Here is a 13,061-nt window from a genome sequence, read left to right as displayed (position 1 = left end):
AATTTCTTTACTTGCTTTTTATTTAATTATCCTTATCACTATGGTCTCTATGAATCATCATAGAGTGGCGCTCAAACCGAGATTTCATTTTAATTCCATATTTATTATGCCTTTTATTAATATAGGAACATCACACGAATGAGTAAAGTAACCGGACAGGTAACTGAGGTCATAGAGGTAAAAGTCAATCTACCTACGACCCTGCACCATTTCCTCGAGTCTCATGCTCTATTATCATCCTACAGAAATCTATCCATGATAAGCTACAATATTTATGCCAAATTCCACTGAAAAAAATGTTCTTTCGATTTGCACCACCACCGACTGTAGTGGGTGTAGTCGTTCATTTCGCCGAATGTTTATCGTAGATTTTTGGTTTTTTAATATTGAGGTTCGAAAATATTAATTGAAAATGGACAAAAAAGTAATATTTGCATCGGTCTTTTGTCTATTGCACTCGGTGTACCTACACCATGGCCCCCACATCCTGAAACGGGCCCTCAGGCTAGGATATTTGGCAAGCCCCCTACGCCATCCGCTTAGATTAAAGACTGTGAAACACTACATTCACGTTTTTCAAATTATGTTTTAGTTCAAATTGAGGGTACTTATACAGTGAATTATTGGCGATTTTCAATACATCTACTTTAATAATGGAGCTGTCGAGTATTCACACATAATAATCAGAAAATATATGGCACAATTATATAATTTAAAATTTTCATGTTCATGAAGCATAATAGCGCCGCAGGCGACTTTTTTACTATTAAATCTAATTTATGATGTGTGTTTATCTCACGTATCTGGTCAACCCGACACGCCGGGCCTCCAGGCTAGAGCCCTGTCAGCCCTCCCCGGCCATGACATACACTACTCCGGAATTCGGGTGGACACCGAGAATTTTTTGACAGTTCCATTAGGGATTGGGTTTCTAAAAAAACCCGACATTAGTGTTTCGAAATTTTTGTGTTAGAAATTAAAATCTAAGAATTTTTTCTAAAAAGGGTGCTGGAGAATTACAAATATTTTTTTTGCTGTGTTAATTTTTCTAAGCCCAAAGTATAGTTTATTGGATTTCAATTTCAATGTGTGAAAATCATTCTGATAATTTTCATGTTTGGGGGGTGCCAGGGCCCCTTGCCCCCCTCCCCCCTGGGTGCGCCACTGGTTAGAGGATTACCCCACAGATGACATCCTGCAGAGAGGTAATTGGCTACCTTGAAAACATTTTACCAGAGACCGATAGACACACAGACTTCTACATTGGGGGAACGAAATATAGTGACCTCTCTGTTCAGCCCGGTGCACTGAGTCAAAAAGCAAGGAATATAATATTATACCTAATTCCCATGTTAGGATTCATCCATCCTAAGGTGAGCCGTCCAGTGAATGAACAAAACTCGATTATTTTAATATCATAAGAATTGGCTGATATTTTTCTGAAGTAGGGGTTTTTTTATACGTTGGCAACACTTATATCCATATGAAAACAACTTCAGAAACCCCCTCCTGCTTCAGTTTACAAGGAGGTGGACTGATATTCGGTCGACTTTTTCGGTCATGAAGTTTTGTTCCTACCTGTACTAAGGACTGTGCGTGGTCCGAAATTTTAATTGTGGTTTTTTAACCATTTTCCCTGCATATATTACCTAATTATTGATTTTGCTGAAGTAACTGAAGATTATAATGAAGGTAAGATATCTTTTTGTTTGTATGTTTTTTGTGCCGTAACGTTAAACAATATGAGTGTTTATTAAGTGGTCTTTCTAATGGAGGTCAATCCAATTAATAAACGGTGTTTATTCTTTAGATTAGTGATAATTTATTTATTTATTATTATACCCTGTAATGATTATAATATTTTTTTTTCGACCATGTCCGATCCTAATAGGATCATATGGGCCTCCACAGAGTAGAGGTTTGTATTAACAGATTTTTTTTTTTTTTTTACGAGAAATGGATGTCAGCCACTTGCTCAACCTATTAGGTCCATACCCTGACTCACACACAAATTGAAAAACAATATGTGTATTTGCCAGACCCAGGATTCGAACCTGAGACCCACGGCGTGATAGTCCAACCAGGGCTCGAAATGGAACGGAACGCACCGGAGCGCCGTTCCGGCTCGTGAAATTTGTAAAATTATCGCTCCGTCTCGTGGAAAAAATATGTTGACCATCTGAGCTAGATAGGCCATAGAATCAAAAATCTGAAACACATATTTTTAGAAAATACACATACTATTTGATGACTATGTAAATATCTTCAGAAAATTTGTCGAGCGCTCCGGTTCGTAAACTTTTCCATTTCGAGCGCTGAGTCCAACGCTTATGCCGCGCGGCCACCGTGGGTGATTGATTATAATATTATATAGTTGTAATGTCGATATTTATGTATTTAAATGTTTTAGGAAGCTTATAGCTAGTATTTGAACACTTTTTTTGAACGCTACGGTATCAATTCATTAACTAGCATTTTTTATCTAATGAATGGACCAAATAATTTATTAATGTATTATGGTTGAAAAGTAGACCTTAACTTTTTTTATCTATGATTACTTCACAAAAAGGAATATTTAGAGTACAATAACAGTTTTTATGATATGGCGGCAGATAAATGAGCAACTTTAATGTTTAACATGATTTCAAAATTTTCCTATTTTTTAAGAAAAATTATCTTCAATGCCATAAAATTAGTAATAACATAGCTATACATAATTTATTGTACCTACCTACATATTGTTATAATTGTAAAATAATAAATGTTTAATATGCTTAGTTCATTTACTAGTTTTCTTCAGGTTCATTCTTTAGATTCTGTATTCAATTACTGGGCTTTTCTGTGTTAATTTATATATTATTTTTTTTATTAAACAGAGATGTGTTACACATTATATCTAAATCATCATTTCATCAATCAATTATTTAAATCTACACAAAAAAAGATGAGTACAATATTTTTTAAAAGAACTATAAGAATACCTAATGCTTTTTTAGAAATTTTACAATTGTCCAAAGTCCTTAAGTGTGCATTCACTGGGCGGCTTGCCCTATCTTGCATGATCTATCTTGCTTTACCAGGTGATAACAAACAGATATCTCAAGGGACTTCAGAGTCAATAGCGAATAATGAAAGAAGTTTTACCTACCATTAAAACATTACTATTCTTGTTGACTCTGAAGTCCAGAGAACACCTACCTGGTTTCCTTGAGACATATCAAAATGAATAGCAGAGACAAAAAGGACGCCACCAACGGAAGCATCGGTCCTGCCAGCCTGCTTAACAAGATGAGCAACCAGAGAGATAAATAATCAAGAAGAAAAGGGGGTAAAAAGGACCAGCACAGAAGAACACAAGACAAAAAATACGATCAACATCTCAAGGGACTTAGGAGTCAATAGCGAATAATAATATTTATTTGAAAAAAAACGATGTTCCTCATCGATATAGAATACATTGAACACTTATTTTTTGATAGATGATACAATATAGGTACACCTTGGATATGAACTTATAAACCCGCCTCAGCACCCCACATCTGTGCAAAATCACAAAGATTGCCACCATCCCAGAACTATAAAAATAGTATAGGTAGTAAGTTGCAAACTAAAATTCACACGTGGGTTGCTATGGGGGAAATACAAATTAGATTTGTTGATTTTTACCTACCAGCCTGAAATATTCTATTATTCGAATTTGACTTTGAAGTCCTTGAGATAGGGTTTGCTCTTCCTTCTTCGCGTGAGGTGTTATTCTACTAATTTATTTTCCTTTTTCTTGTCGTTGGTCATTCCTCCCTTTTTATTTACTGGTCATACCCGCGCGTCCCTTTTTTATGTAGGGAGTTTGGGACTCCTTTGTCTTCATTCTGGATTTGACTTTCTTATTGTTTAGATGTAGTTAAGTTATCTTAAGAACGTTAAGTTATCAGTGATTATGGCGCAACATCTGAATGACCGTGAGGAGGATATTCTAAAAGCAATGGACACCAGACAGCGAAGCAGAACTTCTACAGGAGGAAAAGTTCAACGTACTGTTATAATAAGGCATCACATCTATTTAATTTACAATACTATTTGATTATAGCATAATAAACAATATAATATAATATAAACATTTATGTACCTACTTGACTGTGTCAAATTAAGAAATGTTCAAAAGGATCTCACAGTATTCAGTTCACAATCTAAAAGCAGTAAATTAACTAAAATAACGTCTTGAACCAAATGCACACCTGCAATAATAAATAAGATGATATATGTATTTTTTTTTTACAAATAGCACTTTAAAGTCAAAGTAAGAAAACCTCTTATCCATACTGATTTGAACAGATGCATATTCTCACCCTCTTTTAAAATACTGACATGAGTCAAGAAATGCACTTAACTGATAATTATTAATATTATTTACGAGCTCATGCAATCTGTTTCCCACCCTTTTGGGTAAACACCTGCAAATCTCACCCTATTTTAACTATGTCAATTTAAACATGTGCATCGTCATTAAAATTGCTCCCACGCTCTTGCAAGTATTAACATAAGCCAAGAAATGCACTTAACTGATAATTACCAATATTATTTACGAGCTTATGTTCAATGCTCGGGGTAAAGCAATCTGTTATCTACATTAATTGCACAAGTGTGCATCTTTTTGGGTTAGTTTAGACACTTATGGACACCTGCATAGTCAAATAATGTTATAAATGTTATTTCTTGTTAATGTAAAGCATATATCATAACGAACACGTGCAGATGAAATGGAGTCTGTTCAAGTCAAAAACCCATTAAAGAGAATCGTATATAAATCCCAAGGAATCTCATTCCTGTTGTCTTTTGTCTCCAACCATTGTACAGTACGTAACCTCTGTATGTCAAACACTTTGTACTAAAATTATTACTGAAATAAATAGTAATGTTTTACTTCACGTAAAACCCTATTGCTCCGCCGTGTTCATAATCAATTACAAACGCCCACCGCTCAAGCATCCTAGAAGGTAAATCTCCTGACAAATTACCTTCAAAGACGTACAATCTATAAATGTATAAGAAAACTGTGAAGAATTACATCAAGGAGTTTCACAGAGTGTCCCAATTCTGGTAAGAACTTAAGGAAGGTTAATACCATCAAACCATATAGGTTACCTGCCGACCAGATCTCCTACTTCCTCAAGGTACTCATCACTAGGACATAACAGTACGAGCGTCGATTAAGATGCTGATGTTTGAGGTATCCTAGTTACGCACCTTATTTCAGCAGGGGGACCGGCAAGGAGTGACACAACGCCCAAAAAAAAAAAATTCTTGGCGGCCCCTACGGTCGTAGTGTTAGGTCTAATTGACAAGTTGCGTCGCTGCGACCACTCGTCATCAGCTAACCATCTGACGGAGAGGACCATCGCGGCCCTCCAGAATGCAATGTTTTCCCAACGGGACAGCTTCTGGAAGGATATGCAGGAGTTAGTGGATTGGGCAACCAATCCTCAAAACATAACAACGATGGGCCTGTACCAAAAAATCGAAGAGGGTTTTGGGGACAACGCATAATAAAATTTGCGAGAACATAACTCAGATCCTTACCGGAAGGATACCTTCACTCGGGAGGCACTATCAAGGATTCCTCCGAGCTCAGAGTCCCGGAAGGCCTTCGAAATCACATTATGGTCGGGGCACTCCCAAGGGCGACGTCCTGTGGGAAGGGAGTTCTCCATCGGAGGTACGGGCTCCACCAGGGATCCGTACTCTAAGCGGAGGTGACCGCATCTGGACGACCAACAACTTTGGCGGCTGCCTAAGAGACTTTCGGGGAGTCTGGATGGCGTAGTGTACCTCGTCCCCCAACATTGGTAAAAATTATAGCCGTAGCCCGCATACCTTTTGTGCGGACACCACCATTGGTAAGTCCTTCTTTACTTTTACGAAAAGAATTTCAAACGCAACAATCAGCAGAGGTCACTCTCGAGATCGAGGACTTAAAGAACTCAGGGGTTCTAGAAGAAGCGGGTCCAACCCACAGTTTTCTCTCAACCCTGTTTCTGATCAAGAAACAAGACGGGACCCTATGCCCTGTTTTCAACCGAAAGCGTTTGAATGCGTTCCTACAGCCAAAGCCATTCAAACTAATTCACCATTACGAGGTTCCAGCCGTCTTACAAACAGAAGACTGGCTAGTTATAATAGATCTAAGCCAGGCGTACCTCCAGGTACCCATGGCTTCTCAACATCGTCGATTCGTTCGACTAGCCTACCAAGGGGAGCTCCTACAATTCACGTATCTCCCGTTCGTGCTGTCGGCCGCTCCGATTATGTTTGCATGCATGACCAATTGGGTCGCCGAACGCCTACGAAGAATAGCTGAGAGTATTCACTTACCTAGACGACTTCTTAGTAGCCAATCAATCCGAGAAACAGTCTCGGTTCAGGTGGAATACAGGATAATCTTCCTACAGTCTTTAGGGTGATTAATAAATATAAAAAAACCCTGTCTGATCCCAAGCCAACAATGAGGGTTCCTGGACATCTCGTGGGACACACACAACAAGCGGAGGTTTCTGTCGCCGGAGAAGTGTGTAGCACTCCGTCACCATCTGCTAATGCAGGTACAAAAAGGCAGTTGGTCCCTCAGACAGGCACATATCAAATCCCTTCTGGGGCGACTAAACTTCACATCCTACCTCCAAGAGGAAGGTTGCATTGCCGACGGTTAAAACGCTCCAGCCATCAATATGGCCAAGGTCCCATCCTCGCCAATTGATGACAATTCCACCACAGGCCCAACAGGACATCATGTGGTGGCTCTAGGCGATAGGATCCTCAGAGTTGACACAACGCAGGTACAAAAAGACAGTTGGTCCCTCAGACAGGCACATATCCAATCCCTTCTGGGGCGACTAAACTTCACATCATACCTCCACGAGGAAGGTTGTATTGCCGACGGCTACAACGCTCCAGTCATCAATATGGCCGAGGTCCCATCCTCGCCAATTGATGACAATCCCACCACAGGCCTAACAGGATATCATGTGGTGGCTCCAGGTGATAGGCTTATCAGAGTTGACACACAGAACGACATTCAATCACTTCCTGACGACAGACGCAGCCGAAACAGGCTAGGGAGCCCAACTGAATGAACACCACCTATCAGGTACGTGAGAACAAGACCAGTTAGCATGGCATGGCATTCCAACAGGAAGGAAATGTTTGCAATTCAATCTCGGGTACAATCAATCATAGGATTAGATCTGCTTCTGCAGACAGACAACAAAACAGTGGTGGCATACATCAACAACGAGGGCGGCACAAAATCTGTCACCCTCCTAAACCTATGCCGACAGATATTAGTATTTACCAGTCGAGCCAACATCACGTTTGCGCAATACTTCCGCAGAAATTACAACTGCGTGGCAGATCATCTCTCCCGCAGACAACTCATTCCCGAATGGCACCTCATCAAAACCGCAACCACCCCCCTGGTTCAAAGATGGGGTGTTCCCGAGGTGGATTTATTCGCAAGCGAAACAGCACATGTCGTTGCAACGTATGTGTCAAGAGACGTTACAGACAGTGGCACGCTGTTTCACGACGCCTTCAGCCGAGTATAGGACTTCAGACTGGCGCGGTTATTTCCCCCACCAAACTTACTTTCACGAGTCCTAGCGCACCTAAACTCAGCAAAAGGGAAGTACTTACTAGTGGCACCGAGCTGGAAACAATGCTTTTGGGGGTAGACTTACGAAAAAGGGCGATGACACGCCTTACCACTATATGGAAGGATCGAGAAATTTCGATTGCCACAAAAATGATGCTTGTGCAAACATTAGTGTTCTCGATATTCCTATACGGAGTTGAGTCGTGGACCCTGAAGGCAAGAGAACGGAAGGCAATTGATGCCTTTGAGATGTGGTGTTGGCGCCGAATGCTTCGCATTTCTTGGACGGAACACAGGACGAACCAGTCAATCATCCAGGGACTAAAGATAAAGGAACGGCTCTCGACGATATGTCAGAAGAATTCTGCAGTTTTTTGGACATATTGTCAGGCGCGGACCGGACAACCTGGAGAGACTGGTAGTTTTGGGTAGCCTCCAGGGAAGGCGAAGCAGAGGAAGAGCGTCTTCACGATGGAGCGACCATGTGAAAGAGCTGACTGGGGGCACCATCCATTCTGCCCTGAGAGAAGCGGAAGATCGAGAAGGATGGAAAGTCTTGGTCGCTCATGCTCGTGACCACATGATTGTATGGCCAATGTTTGGCGCAAAGACAGGTACCGCCAAGCATCGTCAATCGGAATGGAAGCTAAGCGCTTCCACGTGTCAAAACATCGACCCAGCATTCTGGTTATGGAAACTTGTCTGCATCTCAAACCCAAGGAGAGAGGAAGGTGGGGATATTTCGGAATTATTTATATCTTCAAGAGGACCACCAAAACCAGCCACCAGGACAGTTATAGGGAATTGGATAAGGTCAGTACTGTTGGAAGCAGGGGTACAAGAACCACCAGGCAGTGTCCGCTTAGGCCTACCGCGCATGGACGATTACATAACCGGCCGGTAGCATTCGGACAATCCTTGGTTTGCTCGCGCATGATCCAAATTATTACCGGCCAGTATGTTTAAGCGCGCATGGCGTGATATAGATCGGAGGCAATGCGCGCGCACTGAAAATATGCGTCCGCACCGAAAAATGGCGGACGCAATATAAGAAACGTCAAAATGGATTTTGTAGAGCTTGTATTATATAATATATATAGGTTTTGCATAGATTATCAAACTGTTTTAAAATGTGGGTGTACATATTATTATTTTTTATGAAAAAAGAAACTGAAAAAATGGGACTGGTACGCGCATGCAAGGCCAATAGGTACACATCGATGAACTGTCAAGTCAAATGTGGATCTCATAACGGTTCGATGTATGCGTGCCCTCCATACGACCGCGTCACTTGTGCGTGCATGTATGAGTGTACTCTCGGCCGGCCATGACTTATCATGCGCGGGCTCTCATTTAAAAACATTGCCAATGGGACCCCGGCCGGTTCGAATCGGTGTAAAATTTTGTGTCTGAACACACTTGTAGCCTGTATAGACTATGTACATATTACTATAATTATCAAGTGAAATATTTTGGTATTTTTGAAAAACAATTTTGAAAATTTCATCTGGCAGCACTGAACTCACGACCAGCGTTGCCATGTCTACTGAAATTTCAGTAGATCTACTGATATTTTTGGCAATATACTGAATCTACTGATATTTTCTGAAATCTACTGATATTTCTCCATTTCACAAAATTCCCACTAGCCGGGAAAAAAATTAGCCATCTTTGAAAACTTGGGAACTTCGAAATTTTTCTCCTAAAAAAACGAGCCGACCATGAAAAATAGGGAACCTGCGGCCCGCGACAAAATATTTTTCCTAAAAAAAACAAGCCGACTATGAAAATCTGGGAACCTGCGGCCCGCGGCAAAATATTTCTCCTAAAAAAAACAAGCCGACTATGAAAAATTGGGAACCTGCGGCCCGCGGCGAAATTTTTTTCCTAAATCAGAAATCTACTGATATTTTGTCGAATCTACTGAATTTTTTTTACACATTCTACTGAAATTAAAAATTTTGACTTGGCAACACTGCTCACGACTGAAATGTCAAATGTTATGAATAGTAATTTTTCGACTAGTAATATTAAATTATCTTTCTGATTGAAATTAAACATTGAATTGACTTTATATCTTTTTGCGGATTATGTTATGATAAAGAGATAAAGTGCTATGGCAGGTTTCATCGCGGTACACTGCGGTAATTTAAAAATATTGTACATCTTTAAGCTTTCATTATAATAATATTTTCCCAAACATTCAAACCCCTTTCATCTTCCTCTTCAATATCACTGTTTGTCCATATCGTCGTATTACTATCACAAAAGATTTAACCAGAAATCGACACAATATTAAAAATGCATGCACTTATTATTGTTTCAATTATAACAAAAATATTGTTGGAATTACTGGTCTTATTTATACCTGATAATAATTATGAATACTTCTTAGGAGCAGGATATCATAGTGACAAACTCACAAAGGAATACAAAAAACTTTGTCACGCAGCATGTCGGAAAGCTAGTGAAATTTTGAATCAAAATGGCAACGCTATGGACGCAGTAGAAGCCGCAATTATAGGTAAGAAGTTATAAACGCTCAATTTTCATTGATTAAATCCTTGTAGATCAGAGTTGATAATCTGAAATTTTATTATTTTTAAAACTAATATTGTTCGACATTGATGCTTTTTAAATAATTATACGCGTATGAAGTTGGACGTATACATCATCACGGTGAGCTTTTGAAGTGAGTGTTTAGTTTATGTTGCATTTTTTATTCAATTACTCGTAAGTAAGTACTTGCTGAAAATAATTGTAAAGTAAATTATTTAACTGTCATTTCATGGTGGGACTGCATTGTAGTATTTGATTAATTAAGGTAAATGTACCAGTAGTTGACCATTTAAGAAAAAAATTCAACAAAAATAACGATTAACGTTTAGTATTACACCGAATGTTGGCAAAGCAAGTCTACTCATAATGGATCAAATGTCTTAATTAATATGACAAGACAAAAATTAAGAAAGGGTCTGTTACAAAAAAATTGTGTTCAATTTTTCAAGACCATGTTTTTGTTCCAGTAGTTGACCATCCAAAAAATTGAAAGTTCCAGTAGTTGACCACTATATGTTTCAGTAGTTGACCATGTCTAATCAGGGGTTCCAGTAGTTGACCACTATATTTTTCAGTAGTTGACCATGTCTAATCAGAAGGCTTTATGGCAAATCTGTCATCAGAGTTGCCTCAGGGCTTCCTGTCAGACCACTCTAGCCCATAGCTACTTGAATCAACTTGGTAGCAATGGGCGGTTCAGTAACAAGTTACATAGGAGAGGATTTTGTTTGACAGCCAATCATCAGCTTTGTTTGGGTAACAAAAGGTGCAAAATTAGTTACTTCAAACTAAAAATACAAAAATATATTTATTTTAGCAACTAAGTACATACATACTACATAGTAATGCATAGCCTCAGTACTTACCAAAATAAAACTTAACATAAAAATCCTTAGATATTCCAAATAAAGTCCAATTCCGGAACTAAATAAACATTACGAGTTTTGCTTACTTGCGTCGGGTCATTTATGTGGGATACTACCGCCTTCCATTCATAGCTAAGTACATCCGGTCGCTCTGGCCATTTTTCATAGTCTCCCGCAATTTTGCATCGATAAAATAGTAGCTTTTACTTAAGAAATATGGACGATTTTCCCCGGGAAGTATTATAATATAATGTTCATTAATGACTTTCATAACGGGCAGCCATCGAGTTTTAGACTTAAAGCTTTCATCACTAGACTTATGCCATTCACTCTCCGCTGAGTCTGAAATGTCAACACTTGGGTTAGAAGACTCGGAAGAAAAACGCATTTTCTTCTTGACTGCTTTCAATTCCCCCATTTTTTTTCTTCCTTTGCTTGCTCATTTAGTTCTTTCTTTCTTTGCCTCTCTGCAGCTCGTTCTTTTTTCAACCGTTCCATTTCTTCTTTCTTCCTCTTTTTGTTTAGGAAATACTCCTGGCAAGGTTTACCGGAAACACTGGTGGGGGTTTTTTCCCTTTTTTGCTTTCTTCTTGAATTTTTCTTTTCCTTCACCGGGGAAGAAAAATGTCTCTTGAATGGACTACGAATATTTGATGGACTAGCCACGGGTTCACTGGCGATTGGAGACGAATCACCATCACAAGTCGTTAGACCAGCCACAGGTGCCCTAGCGATTGGAGATGAAACATCATAATAACTCATAGTATTCCAGGTGGTCAAAGACATCATACCATCGGATTCTTCTTCTTGCAATGCCTCATCGATGAGTCTGACCGGGTCAGGTGGAGTGATATTTTCCAACTTATTTTTTACTTTTCGTCACAGGTGCGAACAGTGACTTATCATCTTTATCAGGTTCGTTGTTTTTGCGGAATGATTCAAGATTTTCCTCATCAATGTTTTTACTCAGGAACTCTCTCTAAATACCGCTTGGGTTCCTCTGATGTAACCATTGAAGGCACACTTTATGATTCTCCTGGTATTGTTACAGCTTAAGGGCACCATGGACAAAGTCCACATTTTCGGAAATTTCTTGAGGAATTCTTTTGTACTTGTAGAGGACTGTCGTTGGTGTGACAGCCCCACCGACACTCCCTGTTACTATGACGGTTATGCATTCTTTATTGTCGGCATTTACCTGCTGGTATACTGTCTCGATTCCTTTTTTGGCTAAGACCCTGCTCCCCTAGGGGCGGCAGGTTATATGAAAGTATGGTGAAGCAGGCAGGTTATATAAAAAAGTATGGTGAGGTAGGCTGATACACAATTTGCGGCAAAGCTAACGTTAACATTATTAATTATATGGGTACGTTATAATGACCAAAGTAAATCCTCCGTGATGCCCTGCATTTTTTTTTATCGCATCGCTATTTCTCGTAAGTTGTCGGCTATTTTTGGCCTGCTTCATTCAGTTGTTATATATTCAGGGCTATAATTCAAGAAATTTTTGTTTTCCGAAGAAAAAATACACAAACCCGTTGCTGAAAAAATAAATAAATAAAGTTGACGCCTAGGTCATCTACTGGACAGAACCACCCTAGACACTTCTAATTAATAAATAATCATCGTTTCATACTTATGAATGTAAAAATTGTTCAAAACTAAGTGAAATAATTTTATTTAATTTATCTAGTAGTTGACCACCCTGGTCAACTACTGAAAAAGTATTTAAAAAAGTTTGAGTAGTTGACCCCCCCACAAACTTGCTTCCTTGTAAATATAACTTAAAAATTACAAATGATATCGATACTTCAATATTATGACTGCCCGTAATGCATTAACTTGATATTATGAAGTCAAAAACATTAAATTGCCATATGCTTACATCCACTGATATCCTTAACAATTTACTTAAGAAATTAAAAATAAAATGCTTACGGCGTGATGTGTTGTTTTCAAATAGCTGCTATGACATATGGTGATGTGTTAGT

The 13,061-nt window shown here is 39.1% G+C and overlaps 1 protein-coding gene across 2 annotated transcripts in view; it reads left to right on the top strand.

The window, feature by feature from the left end:
- The first annotated feature begins 9,622 nt into the window (after positions 1 to 9,622).
- Positions 9,623 to 13,061, top strand: part of Tasp1 (Taspase 1) — a 25,435-nt gene continuing 21,996 nt past the window's right edge. For both annotated transcript variants that reach the window (XM_085942093.1, XM_085942094.1), the window contains exons 1-2: positions 9,623 to 9,789; positions 10,041 to 10,169. In XM_085942093.1, coding sequence (XP_085798219.1) covers positions 9,762 to 9,789; positions 10,041 to 10,169 — 157 coding nt within the window. In that variant the 5' untranslated portion in view covers positions 9,623 to 9,761. The remainder of the gene's footprint in view (positions 9,790 to 10,040; positions 10,170 to 13,061) is intronic.

This window comes from Rhyacophila brunnea, unplaced genomic scaffold, assembly GCF_057557595.1.
Source record: "Rhyacophila brunnea isolate RB1 unplaced genomic scaffold, BYU_Rbru_1.0 scaffold_14, whole genome shotgun sequence".
NCBI classification, from domain to species: domain Eukaryota; kingdom Metazoa; phylum Arthropoda; class Insecta; order Trichoptera; family Rhyacophilidae; genus Rhyacophila; species Rhyacophila brunnea.
The sequence above is the reverse complement of the archived record's forward strand: the minus strand, read 5'-3'. Positions and strand labels throughout refer to the sequence as shown.